At 39.9% G+C, this 25,874-nt stretch overlaps 3 protein-coding genes across 6 annotated transcripts; all 3 read right to left on the bottom strand.

Annotated features, from left to right (window-relative positions):
* Positions 1–799: 799 nt before the first annotated feature.
* Positions 800–10,160, bottom strand: eva1bb (eva-1 homolog Bb (C. elegans)). 3 transcript variants are annotated; one of them, XM_026157010.1, is made up of 4 exons: positions 9,732–10,160; positions 9,530–9,585; positions 4,820–4,960; positions 800–4,207 (listed from the first exon to the last, which is right to left on the bottom strand). In XM_026157010.1, the coding sequence occupies exons 3-4, from the start codon at positions 4,884–4,886 to the stop codon at positions 3,774–3,776; spliced, it is 501 nt and encodes a 166-aa protein (XP_026012795.1). In that variant the 5' UTR covers positions 4,887–4,960; positions 9,530–9,585; positions 9,732–10,160; the 3' UTR covers positions 800–3,773. The 3 variants fall into 3 exon arrangements, with proteins under 3 accessions (XP_026012795.1, XP_026012793.1, XP_026012796.1); XM_026157008.1 differs by lacking the exon at positions 9,530–9,585; XM_026157011.1 differs by lacking the exons at positions 9,530–9,585; positions 9,732–10,160 and adding an exon at positions 7,537–7,992.
* A 4,070-nt stretch (positions 10,161–14,230) lies between these two features.
* On the bottom strand, positions 14,231–16,512 carry lsm10 (LSM10, U7 small nuclear RNA associated). 2 transcript variants are annotated; one of them, XM_026156958.1, is made up of 2 exons: positions 16,355–16,512; positions 14,231–15,015 (listed from the first exon to the last, which is right to left on the bottom strand). In XM_026156958.1, the coding sequence occupies exon 2, from the start codon at positions 15,007–15,009 to the stop codon at positions 14,596–14,598; it is 414 nt and encodes a 137-aa protein (XP_026012743.1). In that variant the 5' UTR covers positions 15,010–15,015; positions 16,355–16,512; the 3' UTR covers positions 14,231–14,595. The 2 variants fall into 2 exon arrangements, with proteins under 2 accessions (XP_026012743.1, XP_026012744.1); XM_026156959.1 differs by having other exon boundaries at positions 16,400–16,512.
* A 288-nt stretch (positions 16,513–16,800) lies between these two features.
* Positions 16,801–25,636, bottom strand: oscp1a (organic solute carrier partner 1a). The gene is made up of 11 exons (XM_026156957.1): positions 25,470–25,636; positions 25,255–25,284; positions 23,777–23,931; positions 21,917–22,084; positions 21,750–21,830; positions 21,546–21,649; positions 20,484–20,612; positions 20,345–20,399; positions 18,197–18,342; positions 18,050–18,110; positions 16,801–17,799 (listed from the first exon to the last, which is right to left on the bottom strand). Exons 1-11 carry the CDS (start codon positions 25,579–25,581, stop codon positions 17,674–17,676), a joined length of 1,167 nt encoding a protein of 388 aa, XP_026012742.1. The 5' UTR covers positions 25,582–25,636; the 3' UTR covers positions 16,801–17,673.
* Between the last annotated feature and the right edge of the window lie 238 nt (positions 25,637–25,874).

Below are 25,874 nucleotides of genomic sequence, written 5' to 3'. Positions count from 1 at the left end.
AAATTGTTTTCAGCAACTAAACGAGAAGAATGAGGAGATGGAGCCATCTAGTGGTGACAGTGGGTCAGCTCCTGAAGAGTGAGGGTGAAAATACGGAACGCACCAAAGAGCAAATGTATTTTTTTGTGGTGACCCTTGTGACAAGGGAGCTCTCAGTGACAGATCTAGGACAGGACAAGAAGGAAAAGACCTGACAGTAGAAATCTTGTCTTAAAGATGTTTTTCAGTAAATGGAGACGAGGGCACAAAATACATCGATTTATAAGAGAGTTATGTGTACTAAAAAGAAAGTGACGTTTGTGGCTATGATTTGATACAAGTTTTGACAAAAAACAATAGTGTTGTGTTGCAGCTTTAACAGGTACTTTAGTAGGCTGTTTTTATAATATCTAATTAAACGGTTCCACCTTCTCTCTGCGCATCAGCCTCAGAGCAAGAAAATGTCTTTAAACTGCCATTAACACAAACATCCACAAAAAATTGCTTACTGTGTATTAGGATAAAAACCTGAAATGGATGGGAAATGCTCATAAAATCAGTAAAATACAATACAATTACAATACAATACAATTTTATTTATATAGCACATTTAAAAACCCGAAGGCACACCAAAGTGCTTCACAGTAATATGGAGAGTCAACATAGGTCAATAACAGGGTACAAATCGGGCACAAGCACAGACAGGATAGAGGCACTAACAGACCAGGAGAGTTAGATAAATACAAAATATGCTAAGAAGACAAAAACAGCAGTAAAATTAACAAAAAATAATACATTTAATAAAATCTAATAAAAGATTTAAAAGTTTAACATTTAAAAGATTTAAAAGGGTATTAACTGGTCGGGAAAGCAAAGTCAAATAGATATGCTTTTAATCTTGATTTAAAGGAGTGGATAGAATCCAAGGCTCGAATAAGGTTGGGTGCAGCTGAAGCAAAGGCACGATCGCCTCTGGTCTTCAGTCTAAACTTAGGTTGGGCCAGGAGTAATTGACCTGATGATCTTAATGCACGACAAGAAATGTACAATTGAGGAGGTCAGTGAGGTAGCTGGGCGCAATGTTATTCAGGATTTTAAAAGTGAGTAGCAAGATTTTAAACTCAATGCGATATTTGATTGGTAACCAGTGCAGATCAACAAGAGCCGGAGTAATAGGGTCAAATTTTCTAGTGCCAGTAAGAAGGCGAGCCGCAGCATTCTGAACGAGTTGCAGCCTTCGAAGAGAGAAGGCTTGGAGACCACAGTAGAGAGAATTACAATAACCTGGAGGTCACAAAAGCATGGATAAGTTTTTCCAGGTCCCTGTGTGCTATATAATGCTTAACTTTAAAAATCTGGCGCAGTTGAAAAAAACCAGATTTAACTACAGATGATACTTGCTTATCGAGCTTAAAGGAGCTATCCAAATAGACACCCAGGTTACGCATAGAATCGGAGAGAGAGTTAGCAAGGGGCCCCAGCAGAGCAACAAGCTGGTCTCGAGGAATATGGCTGTCGAACACCATAACTTTAGTTTTTTTCTCATTTAAAACGAGAGAATTTTCTGCCAGCCAATCTTTAACCTCTCTCAGGCAATCGTACAGGGAGTTCAGTGGTGCTGCCAAATCATCAGTCAGTTGACAATAGATTTGAATGTCATCAACGTAAAAGGATGAAGAAAAGACCTAAATGAGTGCCAGTTGCCAGCTTGTGGAAAGCAGTTTTCCCCCCCATCCTAAAACAATCTCCAGTTCAGGCAGTGCCACTTAAAACATGACAGCTGACAGACACGGGACACAAACTCCCCTGCTGTAGCATAATCGACCTTTTCATGGCGCACGAGAGAAATTCAGCCAGCAAAAAACGAACGGATCTCCTGGGAGTTTACTGGGATCCACTCTGAGACCATCTGCATTGGTAAAACCTACAGTATTTTTGAGCTAAATGGTTTTATTCATACCTCCAAACAGACACGTCTTTACCAGAGAGAAGGTGCTGTTGCTCAAACTGGGAGGCAGGGAAAATGGGCTCGAAAGGTTCCGAATGTCTAAAGACGAGTTCTTTAGAGGTGTGTGAGAAGCTACGTTTTTAGAAGTGACTTTTGGCTGATTTTACTTATAGTTCATTCTCATTAGAATTAACCCAAAAGGATTATCTTCTGATTCATCTTATATATATGTGCATCTTATCCTAAAACACCAGCTATCAGTTCCCTTTAATGCAGTCCCAGGCAGATCAGCCCCCATTTCAACCTTGACCCATCTGATCTCAACAACTCGCATGATGGTGACCCGTAACGACCCATATGATTACTAGTGGGTCAAAAACCCTTGGGACCGTCTCTAAGTCTCCAATAGTCTCAATCAGTTGCTTTACAAGTGAAGAAGCGTCTTAGACTAAACATAAAACATCTTCACAAACCAAGAAGTCCAGATACCTTTAGCTTAAGGATGTAGTCTAACATGACCTGGGATTACTAAGAGCCTGCATAGACTCATCCTATAGTCATGTAAGAATTCAGAAGGTACCACTAAATATATCTATATCTATATATATGTAGTTAATGGGTTCTCAAGACCAACCTGCAGTACCATCATTGCCCACTACAGGGGCCACAGCCTAGCATGAAGCAACCCCAGAGCTGAAAAGCCTGGTAGCCTCTGTGGATTTTCTCCTTTATAATAATCATGAATAGACTGGATTTAATTGTATTTTTCTTACAATCATCTGTCTAGATAACTGAGTTTAAATCAATAAACTCTTCGATGTGTGTGTGCTGTTGGAGTGTTTTGGAGCATTTTAACAGCTTACTGTATGTGACTAATAGTGTGGATGCTGTGGGGTACTGACGATCCCAAAACTGATTGAAGCTTCATAATGTGTGGGAAAATCAGAGGCCTTCTTTTATACTGACTATGTTTTTTTTAATCTCCCTTATTTCACATCATTGTGATATGGAAGCTTGTTTCTACCACATAAAGAAATGTTTTTTGCCATCATCATTTTGGGTTTTTATATCAGCTTTGACTTATTAACTTGAAATGTGCAGATAGAGCAAGATCAGCATATTCTTAACAATTTTTCTTCATTTATTCTTTCTTTCTTTTTAAAAATTGTTTATTCTTCATTTTGGAAAACAGTGACTATAAGACCATTTGTTTATTAAAAAGTGGTTTAGCTTTAATTATTCACATTCCAAAGATGAATACACATGAAGCCAACCTTCCCCCCAAAACAAACACTTGTGCATAAAATCTGTGATAGTCCACATTTATGGAGGCCCAAAGTGTCCGATTTTCCATAATAATAAATTAAAATAATGAAATAAAAAAATTTATATGAGGAGATACGCAACATGCAACCCCAAACCTCTAAAATAATTTGGTGTGCGTTTGTTTGTTTTTGTAATTTTTCATAATGCCACTACATCTTGACTGAGAAACACTTCAAGCATGAAAAAAAAAGCTGATTAAAAATAACTTTTATGAATTTTTAAATGGTTAGCTTGCATACATATTTTCTCTCTTATTATTCATATTTATTTTTGTAATACTGCAATTTATTTAGGGACTTTAAAAATACTAGTATTTTGTTTTGAGTAGAGTGGATTTTCTTCTAAATTTCATTTTACATGATAAAAGTTAAGTTATTGCAAACTCTTTAATCGGTAAATAATATATATATATTTTAATGTTGCGATTAGTTTGCGTCCATTTTTGTGCCTCCATACAAGGCACGTTTCTCTCCATTGGTTGTCCCTTACAGGTTTTTTAAAAGCTCAGTCCAAGTCTCTCTTAGTGGTAATGAACTCGTCCAATCGTCCCGGTCCCCGTAACCAGGATGTCCGGCTGCCCGTTCCTCCAGATCTCCCTGACGATTCGCTCCCTCTCCTCCAGCCGTCGAGCCTTCTCCAGCTCCTCGGCCGAGGTGAAAACGTTCAGGCTCCTCAGAGTGCCGTTAGACTGGCTGCTGCGGTCACTCAGAGGACCCACTGTCACTTTAGGGATCTCCGTATCCACCGCCCTCTCCTCTCCTACACTCTCCTCCTCTTCTTCCTCATCCTCCTCCTCTTCACTGGACTCCTTGAGCTGTCTCCTCGATGGAGACGGAGGTGGTTTTCTGTGGCGGCGAGCCCTGCAAGTGATGCCGGCCACCAGGAGGCACAGCGCCATGAAAAGCCCGAAGCAGACGCCCATCATGAAGTAGAGGGCAAAGCTCTCTGGATTGGCTGCACAAGAAGAGGGAAGAAAAACTAATTTACTGAAATAAAAGCATTAAAAAGTGGATTTATTAAGCTTTTCTTTATTTTCTGTCATCTCTATACTGTTAGAGTGGTGGATGCTCATATCAAAGACAGCGAAAGTTTCAAATACTCAGATCAGTGTATGTTAAAGTAAACCCTGTGAGCCAAAAACTCAGGTTTCAGACTCTAAACGCTTGATTTTCACCAGATTTTCTACTCTTGGCTCTTTGTGATGTCACTAAGAAGGGATATCCCTAATATGGCCGCCTCAGGCAGAGCGTTATTAAAGCAAACTATTATGGCTCTAGGTGTGAGCACAAAGGCCCCACCCACTGTTGTTAAACCCTTCTGTTTGCACGAGGCAGCCAATCAGAATGAAGTTTAAAGTATAAAGTTAAATAAAGATTTCTTTGAACTGTAACATGCAGAGTTACTCGTGTAGGAGCTTAGAAAGAAATATTCATGTACAACCTACGTAAAGTCATACAGTGTGGTGTAGCAAGCTGCCTGCGGTTTTATAGATTCATCTAATAACCCCTTGAGGTTGTCCCCAACTCCATGGTGGAAGCCACACTTAAAGCCCTGCTACGATTTTACCTTTGATGTGAGCGTAGGTCGCCATGCTGTTACTCAGCAGCTCCATATCTCTCTTAATTGGCTCCATCTTGGTTCACTGTGGGTTCAGACACGCACCATCTCCTTTTACACGTTTACCTCCTGGATAACCCGAGGCAGATCCTGTCAGAAAAACAAGAAAAACAAATGCTTTCAAAGTCATCTCAAAAGAAAAAAAAGTGTTTTAAGCCTAAAAAATGCATTGCTCCAAAGCACCACCCGTCATTCTTCTGATCTAAATGGGTGTCAGAGGTCAGGAGACATTGTCTTCCTCTGACGACACTCAAGCCAGGCAGAGAGGACGGCAGCGAGAGGTCTGCTGAGACCGATGGGGATGTTTATATTTATGAGAGGGGCGCCTTTCCGGCTACGCAGTTTTTATTTTTTTCCCACAGAAGAAGTGGCATGTCAGGTTTCACATGTTCACTCCAAGAAACTCACACTCGTGATGGGAGACCGGCAGGAAGTGAAAAGGTCGGGTTCACAGAAATGTAGCAGTGAATTTCTAATTTCTGCCTCTTCCCCAAAACAATGGAGCTGAGAGGAGTTGTGTTTGTTTTGCACACAAGGTTTCACAGCAAGTTATTTCATTATTTAATTGGTATTTATATAAAGTAGGAGCATTTCTCTATTGTTAGCTTGTGATAATCTTTTGGCAGGTGTTAGATTTTAGTAAGTCATTCAACTGGATGTAATATTCTTTTGTTTATTATCTGTCATATGCACTCACTGGCCACTTCTTTAAGTACACTTGTTCAATGCTCTATAACATAAATATCTATTATATATCTAAATGGTCAAGATGACCTGCTTAAGTTCAAACTGAGCATCAAAATGTGGAATAATGGTGATGTGAGTGACTTGGAATGTGTCATCATTGTTGGTGCCAGACTGGTCTGAGTTTCTCAGAAAGTGAAAAAGAGAAAGTATGCAGTGAGCAGCAGCTCTGTGGGCCAAGATGTCTTGTTGATGTCTGAGGTCAAAGGAGGCCAGATTGTTTTGAGCTGATAGGAAGGCCACAGTAACTCAAATAACCATTTGTTACACCAACGTATGCAGAAGAGCATCTCTGAATGTTAAAGCAGTTGGGCTACAACAGCAGAAGACACAGATCCACCTTGGCTTGTATCATGGTGCAATGGTGGGGTGGATGTTTCCTTGACGCCTTCCCTTAGTGACCACAATGCACTCATCTTCTCATCGCTGCTTCCAGCAAGACAATGCACCATGTCACAAAACTCATGTTCCCTGTACTTGAATGACCTCCACAGTCAGCAGACTGTGATCCAACACAGCACCTCTGAGATGTGGTGGAACAGGAGATTCTCATCGTGGATGTGCAACCAACAAATCTACAGCAGCTGCGTGATGCTGTCATGTCAGTATGGACCAAAATCTCTGAGAATGTTTCCAGCACCTTATTGAATCTGTGCCACAAAGAATTAATTAAAGTGTACCGTGAGAACACAGAGTACAAACGTGGCAAACACGCCGTTGTCCCTCTTTGCAATGCATTGAGGAAGTAAAGAAGCTGCTCACAGCTGCAAAAACTTAAAACTAATTGTTTTAATGGGGGTTAAACAGCCTCAGGGATGCCTACAAAAACATTAAGAAAAATGGCACCTAAATCTCCGGGAGAGACATTCTGTTTTTTGTTAGAGATGTTTAACAAGTATTTCACTGTTAGCAAATTTAATTATCATTCAAGAGAGTAATCACAGTTAAAAAAAAAAAAAAATAAAAAAAAAATAAAAAAAAAAAAAATGTCAGGTCGTTTTGTGCTGACATCCGTGGCTGTCCTCAGGATAATATATATATATATATATATATATATATATATATATATATATATATATATATATATATATATATATATATATATATATATATATATATATATATTATCCTGAGGACAGCCACGGATGTCAGCACAAAACGACCACAAAACGACCTGACATTTCCCATACAAAAAAAAGCTTCTCAGAGCGACTGCATCCTTCTGTTATTTGGGTGAATCGACCCTTTAAGAGAGCGAGGGGCTGCATTAGACCGCGGTAGATGGATTTGCTCCGGACCCGTCTCGCAGACGGTCCCACGGTTACAGTAAGGATTGACGTAAACATGATGACTGATACTTCCCACCCCCTCACATTCCCTGTCACTACAAAAACAATTTCCATGGGAGCCGAATGTTTTTCTTTCTCCTGCTCTCTCTCTGGGGAGGACCAAACCGTGCCCCGTTCCAGTTGCTGCTGCTGGGGGTTTGGGTCGCTCTCCCACCCTGATCTTTATCCCAGCGACTTTTGGCAGCCCCAGTGTGCTCTCAAAGGCTTTCTTTAATTTGCTTTTGGGCAAATTAAAGTTGTAGTTGCTTTGTGGCTGGCTCGGGGTCCATTTACTCATGGGAACTGGTGGTTCCCAACCAACACTGCCTTCTGTTTGGGATTTAATCAAAGAAGAAGCGTGACTACTTCTGCACCCTCAATTTGCTGCCCCCAGACCTTAACAACATAAGTGAGCAATTTAGTTTTCAGCTTAGCTCGATTCAAACGATTAAAGACTGACTTTACACCCTGTACTTTTACACAGTTTATCAAGACTGCAGCATTTATCACAGTGCACATATCACCTCATTCTTTCTAAGTTTTTTTTGTTTCCATCCTATAAGAAATAAGCTGGATGAGAAGATCAACACTCACGTGTCTGTGGGCAAAAATATCAAGCAAATCTTAGTTTAGGTTAACTTGAAGGCTGATTCGCGGGGTTAGTATAACTCCATCTGCACAGAGATTTAACATTGAGGTTACATTTTATTTATTTTTTAACTTAAATTTTAAATAAAAACGAGGAAACAGTTATAAAGTGTTATGCAACAGCAGGGAGCAATTTGTCCAGGGATTGGGGGAGGATTTCCTTCAGTGTCTGCTTAGTTATTTTTATTTTTCCGGTGGGGATAAAAGTTCTTTCCATAATCTGATTTTTATCATTGCATCTTGAAACAGTCCACAGCACAAACAACAATCCCAAACTGACTTTCACTATCAGCGCTGGGAAAGTGAGATGACACTGCAGGAGGCCGGATGATCCAGATCCACGCTGTTCCAACTTTTCATGACGCTGCCAAGCACCGCTTAGAACAACAACTAGAATGAACGTAAATTTTTTAAAAATGATCCTTTATTTTTTATCTATTTAAATTATTATTATTATATTATTTTTTATTTTGTTTACCTATTCTTTTAAACTACCATTAATGGAATAAAAACAGAGAAAATCAAAGACTCACAAAATTAAAAAAAATTTATTAAAAAACATCCCCAGGCCTTCCTGCTCAGTTCATGTTTCTACTTTCAGGTCATACAGAATAAAATAGTTAATTTTGTAAATTTGGGGATTTGTAGGTTCTCAGTTGTCCAGGTTGTGTGAGTCTTGAGCACAGGGAGGAGCGTCCCCATGGGGGTGGTCCTGAGGGTTGTTGATCATGTGAGCAAATTTGTGACAAAAGGCGTGGGTCATTACGATCAGACGTTTCAGCTCTTGAGACTAAATGTCTTCACAAACTTAAAAAAGTCCATCTGGTCATTCTAAGAGTCAGAGAGGAGGATTATCCAGGGTATGTACAACAGGCTGTCGATTACAGCTTGCATTCTATAAGCCAGCGAGCTTGAGGTTTCATAGTCAAATTCACAATATGCGGTCGTTTCACCAGTCTCTATGTTAACGACTGCAAAAACTTATAGGCTTTTTGTTAGGTCTATCTTTTGGAAGTAACCATGAGAAGACTAAAGGAAAGCTGCCAAAACTCACTTAATTATATATTGAATATGACCTGAAGTGAGTGATTGAGGCCATAAACTTAGTGTTTACAAAGGGCTGTTCTCTGATAGAACTAGAAGTCTTTTTCCAACCACACATTTCCCCCCTGGTGGTCATGAAAAAGAATGCAGTTTTAAGGCACTTTAGTGTTAGCATCACCTTTTAAACCTTCATAGTTTCAACTGTCTGTTTGCTAATCAACACACATCGCATTTGTTCACTTGGCTAGGGTTTTGCAATTTATGTATGAGGTTATTTTTAGGGCAGAGACCTTTTATCTCAACTTCACTTTAATTACAATTTTTTCTTTTTTTCAGTGCAGCATTCAGACTTTGTACGTTTTTTGGAAAAAAGTGCCCTCCATGAACTTTCTCATTTGTTTTAAGAAGGCGGCGTTTTTAATACTTAATTATAAGGAGAAATGACACAAAGAGGCGCCTCTTTTTCTGTTTTCTCGATTACAGAATGAAATCGTGTATAAATATTTTTTTCTTCATGGCTCCAGGACTGGCAGTTTGTGGTGAGCTCGAAGCACCACACAAATACCAGAGGGAGGGACACATTTTGTGCAGCCGCAGTCTCGGGCAGACAGATTTAACACCTAACATTTCCAGACGAGTCCAACAACCTCCACGCAAGCATAGCCCGGCAGCTGTTTATGTGCAACCCTGTAAATGCACTCCCGCTCGGCCCTTCCTGCTTAGATAATCCTGTTTAAGTCCAATGAGGAAACTTGAAACTGCTGAAAAAAATCACTTTTTAACAGTAGTCAAAAAAATGAGAAATGAGGTGGAGCTGCTGTCAAAAACATTTAAAGAGAGTGAGATTAAGACTGATGGAAAATACATGTGACAGACTGGGTGACAACATACTCACTGTGCTATAATTTTGGGCATGTTGCAGCTCCTCAGCTTGTAAAAACCTTTAATTGTCTGTGGTGTTGTAAAAAAAAAAAGGAGGCCATGCTAATAAACTACTGAGTTGCATGACAGTAGAGCTTTATATTTGTTAAGGGGTGTAATAAAATTTAAAAAATCTTTTTTCCCAGCAAAGATAAAGTTAAATAAAAGTCACTCACCTCAGTCATGCACAGGTTGACAGATTTAAAACTTCCGTATGCAAAACAAAGAATTCAGATCCACGTTTGGAGCCGGTCACTTAGATAAGACTCCCATCTTCTCTCGGGCAGAAAAGCAGCAGCGAGAGGTCGTGGGTCACTCGGCATACGTGACAGCTGAGCAGACGCTGCTGGACTGAAGAGCGAGCAGCTCTCCACTGTGATTCACTCCCTCTCATCCCTCAGAGGGAGGAGGACCAGCCAGTAGTGGTCCACACTTGTGTTTTGGAGGAGGTCTTTCCTTTTCCTGAGAGAAGTGAAAGCCATGCATGCTTCACTGCCATCGAACTCCAAAATAAAAATTCCACACTGCTCAAGTCTTTTATTTTAGCTATTCTATCCTCTCCAGGTATGACCCACACACTCCTGACCAGAGGGAGGTGATCTCTCTCCTGCTGGATGCCCAACACTGAGGTCTGTTCACAGTTAAGCCAGGAGGGTGGAACAGGAAATAGCTAGGTGGCAGCTGTGGGCATGGGGCCACGCTGCTGTGGGGGCTCCTGGATTAATTGAGCTCTTTGTGTTTTAATCTGAGCCTGGAGGGGAGTAAAAAGAGCTCAGAGTGAGGTTTGTGGAGCAGGAGAGGAGACCGATGAATAGATTGATACTTCATGGGGAAATCTGACTTGGACTTTACAAAGCTGGAAATTTCCACACGACACCAGGAGATACAAATTTTAAAACCTATCAAACAACCGAAACAGGAGGTGCTCATAGTTGATTTGAGCTACACTGCAGTGTCACACAGCCGACACATTGTTAATATAACTGATCAAAAGAGCAAAATAGTTCTTAAACCAGTCCAGTTTGCACCTTTGAACTCAGTCCAGCAGTCCAGAACACCCAATCAACATTACATGCCAGGTTATTGTGCTTTAAGGAAACTATATGGTCACTAAGATTTTTGTAGGGCTGCACTTGAGTAATTGAATAACCATGGGACTGTGGTCGTCAATGTGTGTGTCAAAAATAATCTCCTCTGTCTTTTATTACATTTAAAAACTCATTTCACTTTCGCTGCTTGATTTTAGCAAAACCATACAGGCTTGGAGACCCTTGGAAACCACTGGTTGCTAGGGACAAATAAGGATTCCACAACTGGTTGGCAATTGATTGCCTACAGTTGTTAGGTCAAATGGAAATTCTCCTTGCGTCAGGTTGCTAGTAGTTTCATGGAAGACACCAACTCATCTGTAACCACTCACCAGCTACTTGCAGAGCAGCAGTGAAACTTGAAAAGGTGCGATGCAAACCAGAAATGGAGAACGTTAACCTTCAAAATAAAAGTAAAGCACTATTTTGCTCTGAAGGTCAAGTTTGTGTTGCACTTTTCCAAGTTTCATTACAACTCTGTGAATGTTTGCAGACAAATTGGCATCTTCCATACAAACTACAGGCAACCACAGCAATCTACAAGCAACAAAACGCAATCACAGGCAGGTCTTTGGTTCAGCACCCTGTTGGCAACCATTTTCAAATCAACTAATACTCAACCACTGGTCTGGGGAATACACACATTTCTTCTTAGCGACTGGAGACTGCAAGGGGGTTGCCAACTGGTCTATAGGCCTGTGTGACTGAGAGCTTTGTCAAAAGGCAAGGCAAGGCAAGGCAAGTTTATTTGTATAGCACAATTCAACAACAAGGTGATTCAAAGTGCTTTACAGAGACATTAGAAACAAGAACAAATAAAAAGCATGATTTAAAATTGAATAAAACAAGCAAATAAACTAACTAACTAATTAACAAACAAACAAACAAACAAACAAACAAACAAACAAAACAGTATATAAAATCAAAACAGATAAAATCAGAACAGTAGATAAAATCAGTAGTTAAATGTAAGTTTTGAAATTTAAGCTTAAAGTGTGGATTTGGTGCTTTATTCAAATGCAGCTGAGAACAGGTGAGTCTTCAACCTGGATTTAAATAAACTGAGTGTTTCAGCTGATCTGAGGCTTTCTGGGAGTTTGTTCCAGATATAAGGAGCATAAAAGCTGAATGCAGCTTCTCCGTGTCTGGTTCTGACTCTGGGAACTGATAAAAGACCGGATCCAGATGACCTGAGGGATCTGGATGGTTCATACTGGGTCAGCAGGTCACTGATGTATTTTGGTCCTAAACCATTCAGAGCTTTATAGGCCAGCATCAGAACTTTAAAGTCTATCCTCTGACGGACAGGCAGCCAGTGTAAGGACCTCAGAGCTGGACTGATGTGGTCCACTTTTTTGGTCTTAGTGAGGACTTGAGCAGCAGAGTTCTGAATGAGCTGTAGTTGTCTGACTGATTTTTTAGGTAGACCTGTAAAGATGCTGTTACAGTAATCAAGCCTACTAAAAATGAATGCATGGACTAATATAGGTAAGTCTATATTTTTCCATTCAATTCAACTGAAGAAACTAAATTCATTTAAGTGAACTGAAGTGAACCTGACTCTGTGGCCTGCTGGGAGTGAATTTAAACCTCAGCCGAAGCCAAAATATGAATAATTCCACAGAACTGGATATGAGCGCATTCATCATTTTAACAGTATGTGCAACAGAAAATAACAAAAACCAACACAGCCCCCCTTTAATTTCTAAAAGTACGAGCATATAATTCTACAGACTGACTACAGCGATGAAATCAGGGCTTGTCTTTCTTATTTATACTGGTGCTTTTTCCTGTAACACTAACCCAGACTCTTAAGTATTGCAAAAGACCTGTTTATGCGGTTGTAAAGTACTATTCTGAGTCTAGTGAGCGTTGATGTGGCACTCGCTGGTGTTTTTAGCACAGCAATAAGCGGTTATTATGTGGTTGCTGTCATTCAAACACTCAGGGTTGGTCAAGAGAAAAATATGTCCCTAAAATCACTCTGAGGCTAAAGCCCAAAACAATGATCCAACTGCTGAGGGACATTCCTGCGTGCATATTCCTCCTAATTTAATGCACTCAGTAACGGCTGGTGAACCTCCGCCCTTTTTGTCCACAGTGCGGGGTTTATCTGCTCCAGCTGCCTGTGTTATGTCAGGCCTGTCCTCTTCCTGATGCTGTGTAGGAATAACATAGCACTTTGCAAATTCCCCAGATTCCCGATCGCAACTGCGCACGGGTAGAACACCAAGCAAAACACTACCTTCCTTTCACCCGCCACGCTTGTCTCCACTGGCTAAAAAACAAGAGTGGATGTCACTGTTGTGACTGAGAGCGACTTGCTCGCTGATGCAGAGATGTTTGTGGAGCTGTGGAAACAGGTCAGCTTGTTTTTCCCCACCAGTGACTAATGTTTTCCTGCATACAGGCAGTGATTTACTTAGGGCTGTTTTTTTTTAACACACAGAAAGATGGGCTTTGTGATGCTCACCATTTACCAGTAAATACACTGGCCCTCACACCACAACCGCATTCAGTGTCAGCTGCAATATGAGCCATTCAATTCTCATAAAACTGAGCTGGAGCAGAGAGATTAACTTTGGGAATAATTTGGTAAGAAAAGACAAGTCCCTCAAAGTATTTTTACAACTAAATTAAAATGATAACGTACTGAAAGACAGACAAAACAGATCTTTAATAATGCGATAGCACAAAAGTTAGGATAGTTAATTAAGTTGCTGGCTGGAGGGAGTTATTAGAGAGCGACACATCAAAAGGCCCAGAATGACAGTGAGGAGCTTAATAAGTTGAGTCATTTTGTTGTGGGGAGCAAACCACAACTGTGGGAGAAGTTAACTAATGCTTAAATCCCGCTAAAGGGAAACCTACTTAAAAAAAAGAAACATGGGCCAAAATAAACAAGCTGCAACCTCTGGCGGTGGAAAAATTGAGCCTGTAGTTGCTCCAAAAGCGAGTCAAATCTCATAAGACCCCCAAGTTTAAATTTCGTCCTTTATAACAACAGTGTGGAGGTGACTTTTGTTTTTAGCTGATCCGTCTGGTGAGTAAAAAGCATGGCTGCTTACATTGACAGGTGTACCTCACTGGTGTTATAATAGCAAAAAATGTAGGTGTCCAGATTCTGCAAATGAGGTGTAGAAAATACTATAAAAATTAGGAGAAATGCATGAAAAATGTATTTTTGCTATTTAGTACAAATATGAGGTGCAGCACCTCAAAAGGCACAAAAAGTGACTGCTTTAGGGTATTCTCTATGTTTAAGAGATAAGACTCTTCACTGTTTCTAAGTCAGCAAAATATGAGAGAAGCTGTGGCGTCGTTTAAGTTAAACCCTTTGTGCAAAAGAGGATCTATCATTTAGTTGTTATAATTATATTGAAAAAGATTTCACTTTATTCTCAGATGGATTTTTTTTTAGCATTTTCATCATATCTCATTTAAAAATCCCCCTAAATAGTTTGTCTTTTTTTTTTTTAATCTCAACCAAAGAGCTTCTTTGAGTTGATACAAGGAAGATGCATCAATTAATCCAAGAAATAATCCGCAATGTATTAAAAAGAATTGTTACAGTGTTTACATAGGGAAACAAATCAATCTGTGGAGTTTTATTTTTAAACATTTAAACAATTTACTGATATCAGCCTCCAAATACTCCAGCCTTTCGAGTTTGTGATCCTTACAAGAAATCAAACCCAGATTGTGGCCTTTCATCCCAGGTTCCAAGCTGTTCAGTTTTTATAGCACTAAAGACAGTTTCCAGTATTTTACAATGAAAAGGAGAACTGTAACTATATCTTACTGTACCTGAGATCTCTCTCCCTGTTCTTGACCCTGGAGTCACTTTGTGGGCCCTCAGGATGTAAACTACTGGTCTAGACTGGTGTTTGTCCTCTAATCTCTGAACCTTACACAAGCAGCGTCTTTTCCAAATGTAAAAAAAAAAAAAAAGTTATTTTGTTTTCTTGGCAAACTCTTTCCTGCCTCCGCCTTCACTGCCGAAGTTCCGGACGCGGTGAATCTTGGCCAGCTGGCTCTCTATGGTCTTCATTATGTCCATATGGTCGGGGATGTGGACATAGCGGATGTTCCTGCCAGTGATGAATAGGTCCTGCAGCTGTGTGAGCTGACCCAGCCGGTCCCGGTACAACACGTCCTCTAGCCGTACGTTCATGAAGGCATCTACGTTGACCACGCGTCCACGTGCCGTGCTCTCGTTCCTCAGGTCCACCGTGGTCACCTCTCCCTGAAGGCCCTGCAGGAGGATCACCATGCTGTTCTCTGTGATCGTTCGCTCCCGAATAGAGTTCACCACCTCAACCGGCCCCACGCCGGATGGCTGAGACTCAGCTCCCTTGGGCTCCATAGTAACCTGCAGAAAAGCAGAAGATTGATAACTCTGGATTAGAGTCTGTCATGCAGTGTTGGTACCTGAGACGTGTTTCTGTGGTTTACTGATTCTGACCTTGAAGCAATAAAGCAAAAATTAGCAAAACCTTGCACACTTTGTGGACAGAACATTAGAATCAGAAAATGAGAAAACACAGGAACATGTCAAATAGAAAATGTCCTGCACAGCTTAAATGCGATTGATCTCATCTGTCAAAAACCAATCCTGCATTTAATAAACGTCAGACGACTAAGAGGCTGTGGTCAAATCGTTAAAAAAGATTTCCCTCCCTCCATCTTTTCTTAATCACTTTTCTGATTGAAAATAAGGTAAAGGAAGAAGAATTTCTGAGGACTTAGGAAAAGAGCACCATGCCCAGACAATGTGACTGCATCAACGTTAGATCCTCTTAGGCTGTTAATGGGGCTCTACTGAAACTGCAATGTAGGGACCAAAAAGGCTGTCTTAGATACTTTCTTACTGCGTTTTTTTAATGGAGCTCACAAAAAACACACATAAAAAGAATGAAGTGAATTAAATGTTTCCAGTCTTATTTTCTTTATCTGCTGGAGAGATGATCCAATGTAACTCTGGAAACTGTTACAAGTTCTGAGGAAAAAACAAAATAATTTTATTCCACTGTCACTTATTAAAAATCAGGGGATCAATACCAGCTGACTTGACGTAAAGTCAATTAATGGTAATCCTAATTGCCAAAACAACTACTTCTTCTCCTCCTTTTTTCAGCAGCTCACTGAAGGTTGCTAATCCGCCTTCATCTCATCCTAACCCTAACGTCCTCTGTCACCACCAACCATCTGCATGTCCTCCTTCACTACATGAATCCTTTGAGGTCTTCATATTCAGCATCCTTTCTGCACATATCCAAACCACGCCAGCCTCCTCCTGCCTCACTGTCACATCAGCTTCTCATTCAGACACACGTAGTCTGTTTTGCATCTCGTGACTATCATATCCCGTAACCGCATTTTCTTTATTGGTCCAAAAAACACTTTCATATTTGGCTTTCAAAGTAACCCCCGTATATGCACATTACAGCCGAATATAAATGGTAATACAGAAGATATAGTGTCATATACTGCAGTGTCATCTTAGCTTTAACTAAACCTACAGAAAACATAAAAACACGTTTAAAATGACACTCAAATTTGTATCTGAAAGCACAAAGTTAGTCTTCTCTGTTAGCTTTTCTTTTTTTAGCGTTTCCTTAGCTTTAGCAGCGACTAAATAAAGCTCCAAAATGCGTAAAACATGACTGTAAATCAAAGCTTCTCCCTCCGCTGATGTCTGTAACATTTACCTGAATTATTTAAACACAGGTTTCATGTAGAAGCGAAACACCGACCTGCTGAAACCTCTCAAAACATCTCAACACGTTCGTTTTCCCGCAGAAACCCGACAGAGGAGCAGCGACGTGATGACGTTTCACCGTCGTCTTTGCGTCAACCGTTTAAAAAAATAAAAACTTTATTCACAACCAGCTTTAATACAATACAATCCAGGACATAAATGAGGAACCCGAGAACAGGACGTCATCACAGCAACATTATTTTTCACATATATGCTGGATTTCAAAGCTGCAAAGTATATATTAAGATTAACAAATTTGCTCTCTGGAGTGTAAAATTTTATTAATTAAGCGAAAATTCTACTGACAGATTTAGAACATCATAAAACACCCAATATGAAACCACACAAAAGAAATACATTAAAAATGTTAATCTTATATGTGTTTAAATTGGTGTTTTTGTTTGTTTTGTTTTTGGATAAATTCAAGTTATACATAAAATCTTCTAAACTACTTAAAGGAAATAAACCAGAAAAATCATACGATATTCTAAACTGTTTTTCCCACCATTGCCATTGTATTGTATGCATGTATGACTCTTTTATTTAATAGTACACCTTGTTGAAAGGATGATGCTAAATGATCTTATGCCTACAAGAACGTTTATACTCACTGCTCTGTTCCCTTTTGTACCTTATTGGATTCATACAGTACTAGTTGTCATATTTAAAATATAAGTATTAAAATTAATTAATTAATTGATTAAAAGCCGGATAAACAAAGAGCAAAGGCTCCGAATCAAAGAAACCTTCATGAGATTGTTCTTTTCTTACAAAGCGAAGACAACAGCACCCCCTACAGGTTGCTGCTGCAGAAACGAAATCGTCTCAATGAACATTTATTTTCATTATCCAAATATTAATTTATAGCTTATTTAAATTAGTACGTGTCCAATTAGATGTCGTATTTAAAAATATGATCAATCCTTTTCATTTAATTTCTTCCCTGCCTCACAGCAACATTTGCAACTCATTTTGTTTTACAGCATGTAAACACGAGCCAGCCTAATCATGTAAATATAAATAAATACTTTTATTTAACATTAAATTGTTAAAAAGAAAATGAAACCTCAAACACAGCAGGTGTTACCGTTTAACATCCAAGTCAGTTCAGCTGCAATTTAAACATAGAAAATAGTTTCTGTCTATTGTAACTGTGTTATAATGTTGAGTTCTTGCATCTGTTTCACTGAATACTGCATATTTCAGATTAAAGTTCACAGTGGAGATTAACCATCCGATCATCAAACAACCACAGACTGGATAAATGAGTCAGAGGTCGTCCATCATGGCCAGGAGCTCTTCTCCCTTGTTGTTGCTGGGTTTTTCGGGTTTCTCTTCTTCTTCTTCTTCAAACTGTCCGGCGATGCGAGCCAACTCCGATGCCGCCTGCTCATCCTGAACCAAAAACTTGGATTAAGTTCATCACAGATGTTTTAAGAGAGACATGGCAGTCATAACAACAGTCCAGAGTGTAGCCAGACACTCACACTAACACACTTTTTTGCCAGATTTTCTGTTTATATTGTTAGGTTTGTTCACGTGCTCAGCAGTTGCCTTTTTTTTTTAAGTCAAACTAAACTGTTTTCTTGACTGTGGTTTAGTTTTAGTTCACTGAAATACCCCAGAAGAGTCTGCATGATCATACCTGCATTGCTTGAATATTTATCACTCCATACAAGGACTCCTCAGCACTAGCTGATGCTCCTCTGTGAAACAAGATAAAAAGGCCTTGATGAGGAAATTTATGTTAATGTAACAACAGGGAATTAAAATAGAAAAGAAGAACACCCACGCTTCCGCCTCCTCTTTGTCTGTGTTGAACAGGTTGATTCGAAAACCTGATTCGTCTTTGGGCTTGTTCTCTGTCTTCATGCTGCCCATCAGACGAGCCAGCAGGTTCAGCTCCTCCTTCGCCAGCGGGTTGGGAGAGCCGTCTGCCTGCAGCACGATGGAGGTGCAGAGGCAGGTTATAACAGAGCTGTGAAAATAGTATTTGCCCCTTTTCTGATCTTTTTCTATTTATTATAGTTATATGTTTCAGGTCATCAAACAAATTCTAATAATAAAGAAAGAGAACCAGACTAAATACAAGATGCAGTTTTTAAATTATATAATTTATTAATGGAAAAAAGTTCTCCAATGCTACCTGGCCCTCTGAAAACTCCCCCTAAACCCAATAACTGGTTGCACTGCTGTTGGCAGCAAGAACTACAATCAAGCGTTTGATTGAAAAAAACATCTTCCTTACAGAGATGTTTTTAATTCAGCCAAACTGGAGGGTTTTTAAGAAAGAACAGCCTGTTTAAGGTTCAGGGCAAGAAATGATAGCTGGAGATTCTCCTTCAGGTTTCTTTTAGTAGAAATCAGAATTCATGGTTCCACCAGTTTTTGCAAATCGTCCAGCAAACCTGCGTCAGACCATCACGCTGCCACCACCATGTCTGACTGTTGGCATGATGTTCCTTTTAATAAAATGCTGTTAGTTTTACACCAGATGTAACGGCATGCAAAGCTTAAAAAAATTCCAGCTTCTTTCTCATTATCAAGATGTTTTTGGCAAATGTGAGATGAGCCTGCGTATTCTTTTTGGTCAGTGGTGTTTTTCTCTCATGGATGCCACTTTGGTCCACTCTGAAACAAGTGAGCCCTGCAGTTCTTTAGATGTTGTTCTGGAGTCTTTTGCAACTAATGCGCTCCTGGGAAGCTTCACAACTGTTCCAAGTTTTCTCTATTTGTGGATAATGGTTCAGGAAAGGGAGGGGTGCAGTGGCAGCACAAGAGTTACTACAAGTTTTCAAACATTATTAATGTTAATATTGACTAATTAAACATTACACTGTCTAACCAGCCGTTTAATGTTGATATGGTGATAATATAAGCAGACACAAACATTCACAGTTACTGAGAAACACTATTATTATTATTTTTGACACTTCATTAATCTGATTACCATCTTCTCTTTGTACAGCAGTAGCGCTGGGGTGTGGTTTTCTGGCTCAGCTGTAGAAGCCAGGAAACCACAGTAGTGTGGTTTGGGCACACCTGTCTTACACACCCAATTAAGCTCTTCTCTTATAGAAGGTGTTAGGCTGTAGAGACACACACAATGATGAGCCTACACCAGTGAGATGTTTTGAACAGCGGGGCAAGTGAGGTGAGTTTAAGTGTATATGCAAAAAGTGTGTCAATAAAGAGCTGCGTGTGCAAACCACAGGGAACGGGCCACTGCCATAACAGCATTAACGGCTTTTACTATGCATCAATGTCCAGGCAAGCAGGAATTTCTGGGGCTAATATACAAAGCCAACACAGAAGTACAAAACAAACTAAAGTTCCTTGAGTGGCCACTTGAGGCAAGCTGCAAAAATGAGTGAATCCCCGCAGACCTCCATTACAAAATATCCAAATTTACAGCATTTAAATGCATGTTCACAGCCTGGTATAAAAAGTGATTTGGAGGCACATGGACAGTTTCCCACTCTATAACAAATGTATGTTGGGTTCCTTTGGCGTAAGAAATATCTAAAAATATGTTAATATATCAAGCATATGTCTGTTTTTTTGGGTTTATTGCTGCAGCTAGATAACCTTAGCTAACTCGGTGCCCTACCATCTGATTCAAAAATTGTCACTTCTGGCTCCAAACAAACTAGGAAGCATCAGGTTAGTGGAGTGAGTGTGAAAGTGGTGCAACACTTTGAGCCCCTTGGTGCCACCTGAGCATCCTTTAAACACCACTATCAAAGGTAAATATCACCTTGTAGGAAAAAAGCTCCATATGATATGATTTGCTATTATTGCTTAAACATAATTTCATGGTTTCACAACAGCAAGAGCTCAGGTGTAGTTCAGGACAATATTAAGTTATATATATATATATATATATATCACCAACCATAACTGTAAAATGAAATCTGTGACCTCCCTGACATGTTATTACCTTTACAGAGGGAGCCCTGGACGTGTGTGTCTCCTCTGGATGATCCACAGTGTACCTTTAAGTCATGAAACGCAGCAGTGTCACCCACAGGTTCAGTGTGTGTGTTCACCATGTAGTGTCCAGCAGCATATTTACATACATGTTCATGCCGAGTCTGATCACTCTGTTTCCATGCAGCTCGAAAGACCCCTCTCTGATGGAGCTGGTGTAACTCCCTCCAGAGGGGAACTCCCTTCGTCTCACTTCTCTGCCGCGACAGTCAAATATCCTTTGAAAACAGGAAACAGATGGCGACACTCTGGATTGTGGACACATTTTTTTTAAAGAAAATTGAAAGTTGGGATTGGTCAGCCTTTTGGCGGTGACTTCAGAGTTGCATCAGACCACCAGGCCACAGAGTGGCCACATCTAGTGCCGTTAATGAAGTGGCAGATGTTAAACCAGGTTCAGTGTATAAACATTGACAGTAGAAATTAATTCTGCTTATAATGTCTAAACTTGAATTAGAAGCAAATATGTGATAAAGACACTGAGAATCTGACAAACAATGGCAGACTCATTAATGACAGACATTAATAAAGTACTCGCATGTGTATTAGTTTGCATGAATGATGCTTACAGCACATGCTTTTAATCAGCACTTATGTAAAAATATCACATTGTAGAAGTAAAGGGATACGTGGTACAGAGGCAGGAGGTGCTTTTCTGATTCAACAAAGACAAACAAAGGTTAAATTTTGGTCTTTTCTGTGCTTGTTTTTCATTGTAAACAAAATAATCCAAAGAAATTAGTGAAAGACTGATGAAATGACTGCATTGAATTCTTTTGATATGGTCACTTTGGCACACTTAAGACACATATGGGCCAAAGCACAGATCTGATACCGTTGTGGATGTTGTGGATATATTTGAAACAGGCAGTATGTGCAAAAATCCCCCAGAAATCTTACAACTGAAGAATGCATGTATACAAAATGTATTTCTGCTTAAAGGGGGCACATCTGAGCGCTTACTATCAGGGGAAGGATAAATGCGCTGGCGCTGCTGCATAGCTGACCTTTATTACTTTGCATAAAATGCTCTATTACATTGACAGTGACAGATATGACTGAGGACATATTTTTGATTTACATTTATGGATTCCTTGAAATTCATTTCAAAACTATATGTAAACCATCTGCACACACTGTAACCTACATACCTAATAAGCCCAGGAACATCAGTCCCATGAGGCACTGGGCCTGACGTCGTCAGAGCGAACCGTCCGTTGGGATTTTGGATCTGATCTTTTAGGAAAAGTGATACCTTAAAAAAAGAGAGAGCATTAATTGAAAGCAGAAAAATGAAATGTTTAATTTGATATTAATATGTTTGAGGAGGATGGGGTTTCAAGCAGGGGACTCACACGAACGTGCATGTCTTGGAAAAATGTGAGGAGAGTCTGTCTGAGAAGCTGGAGTTCACCCTCTGATAAAGACGAGTATGCCTACATCAAAGAGAGACAATGGCTGCAGAGGATGCTTGCACCTTATAAATACAAGGTTTATATAACTTCAGTTATCTGAGTCATACCTCAATGATTTTCCTGTGTGTCTCATCGACTTGGTTCACGGCCATGGGAGTGTCTTTCACGAATTCCCTGATGGTGTCCATGTGATTGTATGAGATGAGCAGCAGGTCTTTTGGCCGCAGACAAAGGAAGACTTGATTTTTGAAAGCCATGACCATTAGCTCATAAAGCTACAAGAACAAAAACACAAATCTACACCTTAAAAAATTAACAGAGCTGTAAAATGTTTACATTTTTTGTCATGTTATGTATTAATAAGATACCAGAACAATCTGACAATCAATTATCAATCAATATCTGAGAGAAAGCAATTTGTGTAGGACTTTCCGTGAGGTTAATGCACTTCAAACTGCTTCACATGACTAATATGACAGAGAAAGATGCAATTAAAACAATAAGATTAAAAGCTAATAATAATAACAAAGAAATTATAAGACAAATCAAGAAAGTAACAAGTAAAAAATCATCTGACCCTCAATAAAAATTAAGAACTATCAGAAACAAATAATACAATTATAAAATATATGTTGAGTTACAGTCCTGTGAGAAACTAACTACAACCCACAATTCATTTGCTCGTTGAACTACCTTTAGAAGTAATAAGTAGTAACTGCTTGACTTCATCAGTCTCTCACATCGTTGTGGAGAAGTTTCAGCCCACTCTACTTTACAGTGTTGCTTCAGCTCAGTAAGGATTGTGGGAATTTGCTTGTGCACAGCAGTTCAGTCACCTGAGATTTAGACTTTGACTGGACCACTGCAACATTTTGATTCTTTTCTTTTGCAGATTTGCTGCTGTTCTTGGAATCATCGTTCTGTTTTATGACCAAATTTCAGCCAAGCTTTAGGTAATGGACAGATAGCTTCACATTTTACTCTACAATACTTTGGTATACACAGAAGTTTGTGTTTGACTCGATGACTGCAAGCTGTCCAGGTCAAGCCCAAACGATTACTCGTCCACCACCGTGCTTAACAGTTGATGTCAGGTGTTTTGCTGGTATGCTGCGTTTGGCTTTCCCCAAATGTGGTGCTGTGGATTTTACCGAAACATCTCCACTTTGGCCTCATTCGTACACAGGACACTTTCCATCTTGTGGTTTATTCAGATACAGCTTTGCAAACCTGTGCTCTGCTGCCATGAATGATTTATAGAGAAGACGCTTTGTTTTGGCAACTCTTCTAAACAAACCACTTGTTCAGTCTTTTTCTAGTTGTGCTGTCATGAACTTTAAAATTTAACATGCCAATTGTTGGCTGTAAAGTCTGAGATGTAGCTCCTGGGTTTTCTGCACAGTCTGACTTCTGAGTGAATTTTCTAGGACATCTCATCCTGAGAAGATTGTGGCATTGTGTTAACACACACCTGAATGGTCCTGACCTGCAAAATGTTGTTTTCCAAATGCATTTTGTTAGACTTGACAAGTGGACATACTTGCTCACATTAAGTTTATGAAATGCATTTGATTAGCAGCACCTGGCTGCTACATACAGTATTCCCTATGGAAGCAGGAAGGTTTTACAGGACTGCTTTCTTTTTCACATGACTATAAGTCCCTAATGACTCGGGATGTGTATAAAATCATTGCTCCATTAAGTGAAGTAAATTTTATGGGTGCAGGTTTGACAGTCCTGCATTATAGGGAGAGGTAATGAGTAAACTGTGGAAGCTTATTTCTGAACTTCAAGGACTGAGTCATAGGTTTGAGATCAATGAATCGACTCTGTTTTTCCTGGCATTTTTTTCAAGTAAAGGGAAAAACTTTCATTGTGAACAAGGGGAAGATTTTTACTTTAAAAAGTTTTTCAGTTCACTTGCTGTTTATAATCTAGTGCTCCTGTTCCTGGTATTTGGTATTTACCCTGTCCATGCTGGCCGGGTTCAGTCTCATGATGGAGGCGTGCGCTAACCGAGTTAGCACCGTTTTCATTGTCCTGTGAGAATACAGCTGCTGAGGTTTGAGAAGTTCATCCATGAAGGCTTTACTGAACATGGTCCCAACGATGTCATTCATGACTGTGAAATGGAGAAGCAGCCAAACAGAAAGGTGGAGAATTTTGCTTTTGAATTGAAGCTACTTCTTTCTTAGTGCGGTCGATAAACACAGAGGTCATGAAAAAGGAAAAAAATGGTAATTTTTTTTTTTTTTTAAATGGTTGTTTACCATTGTTTTATGCATTTTTTTTAATTTATACAACTCCAAATATATATGGGAGAGAGTCTAAATAAACTCACTGGCCACTTTGTTAAGTACACCTATTCAAATGAAGCTTAAGTATAAGTTAAGGAAAATCTGTATTAATTCATCTGCCTGAATTCCTTGGTGTTTGGGCTGATTGTCTATTCTTTACATCACTTCCTCTTACCCAACCTGTCAAACTGGTGACATCATTGCTCTAGTCCAATCATTTTCTTGTCCACCTTCTGTGAGCAAATAGCCTCATATGTGTTTTAACTCTGAGTGCTCTTTTTTCAGACTCTCATTCATGAATGGCAAATGGGCAGTATTTTGTATAGCACTTTACTTAGTCCCTAAGGACCCCAAAGCGCTTTACACTACATTCAGTCATCCACCCATTCACACACCCATTCACACACTAGTGATGGCAAGCTACATTGTAGCCACAGCTGGCCTGGGGCGCACTGACGGAGGCGAGGCTGCCGGACACTGGTGCCACTGGGCCCTCTGACCACTACCAGTAGGCAACGGGTGAAGTGTCTTGCCCAAGGACACAATGACCGAGACTGACTTAGCTGGGGCTCGAACCGGCAACCTTCCAATGACAAGACGAACTGCCAACTTTTGAGTCATGATCGCCCCTTATGCGCATAGATTGATCCTTGTGTCTAAGGTTCAGGTATACCAATCTCTTTTTATGGCTGCTTCCAGCTTTGTGCCATGTCTCAAAGCTAAAATCATGCCATACTTCACTTACTCAAATAGCCTCCACAGTCACCAGATCTCAATCAGATAGGGCACCTTTGGGATGTGGTGCAATGGCAGAGTCATATCGTGGATGCACAGCTGACAACTCTGCAGCTACTGTGTGATGCTATCATGTCAATATGGATGAGAATCTCCGAGGAATGTTTCCAGCACTTTGCTGAACCTGTGCCACAAAGAATTAACACAGTTCTGAAGACCAGAGTGCAAAAGTGTACCAAATAAAGTGGCTGGTGCACTGTATATACAAATTTGTGGTAGGTGTCTAGCTACTTGTCTGGCTCTGTGTGACAATTTCACATGTGTTTTCAAGAAAATTATATATTTTCTGACTTGTTAAGAGAGCTCAGAGATGCTGGAGGAGCTGACTAAAGAACATTACGCTCAAGTAATACCTCTTTTCCTGTCATTTTCTGACCACACTCCTGCAGCCATGTTGGGTTTCCAACAAAAGAAGAAAGAAAAAGAAGGAAAGCAGATTTGTAATTTGGGTAGTTATGCATCTGACATAAGAAAAGCACTTTTTTTTAAGTTTATAAATTGGCATCAGACTGCTACAGCTTGACACAAACTGGGAAGACACATCTACAAAGATGTCAGCTGCCTCTACCTTTCTCTGAATTGTCCTCTGAGGTGTTGTGAGCTCGCAGGCGTTGGTCCAGTATGTAAAGCATCTCTCCACCCAGATTAATGAAAACCAGGGGGAGAGTTCTCATAGACATCTTGCAAAGTCAAAAGAAAAGGAGGATTAGCTCCTTAGCACAAAGCTGTCGCAGAGGTAGGCGTCAGAAGGAGAAAAATCCTTTGCAGCTGAAAAAAACTCTGCTCATTTCCACCCAGTTAACTGATTGTTCCTCTTGTGGATTGCCACTGTTAAGTGAAATGTTCATGCTAGGTCTTATCTGATCATTCTTCTGCTCACTAAGATGTAACAGGTGGCCAACAAGAGGATAAGGAGTGTACAGACAGAAGCTTATTGGACAGGATAAGGATGACGTTACAGCACATTACAACC

Source organism: Astatotilapia calliptera, chromosome 22 (assembly GCF_900246225.1).
Source record: "Astatotilapia calliptera chromosome 22, fAstCal1.2, whole genome shotgun sequence".
Classification (NCBI taxonomy): domain Eukaryota; kingdom Metazoa; phylum Chordata; class Actinopteri; order Cichliformes; family Cichlidae; genus Astatotilapia; species Astatotilapia calliptera.
Note: the sequence above shows the minus strand (reverse complement) of the source record. Positions and strands in the feature narration are given on the sequence as shown.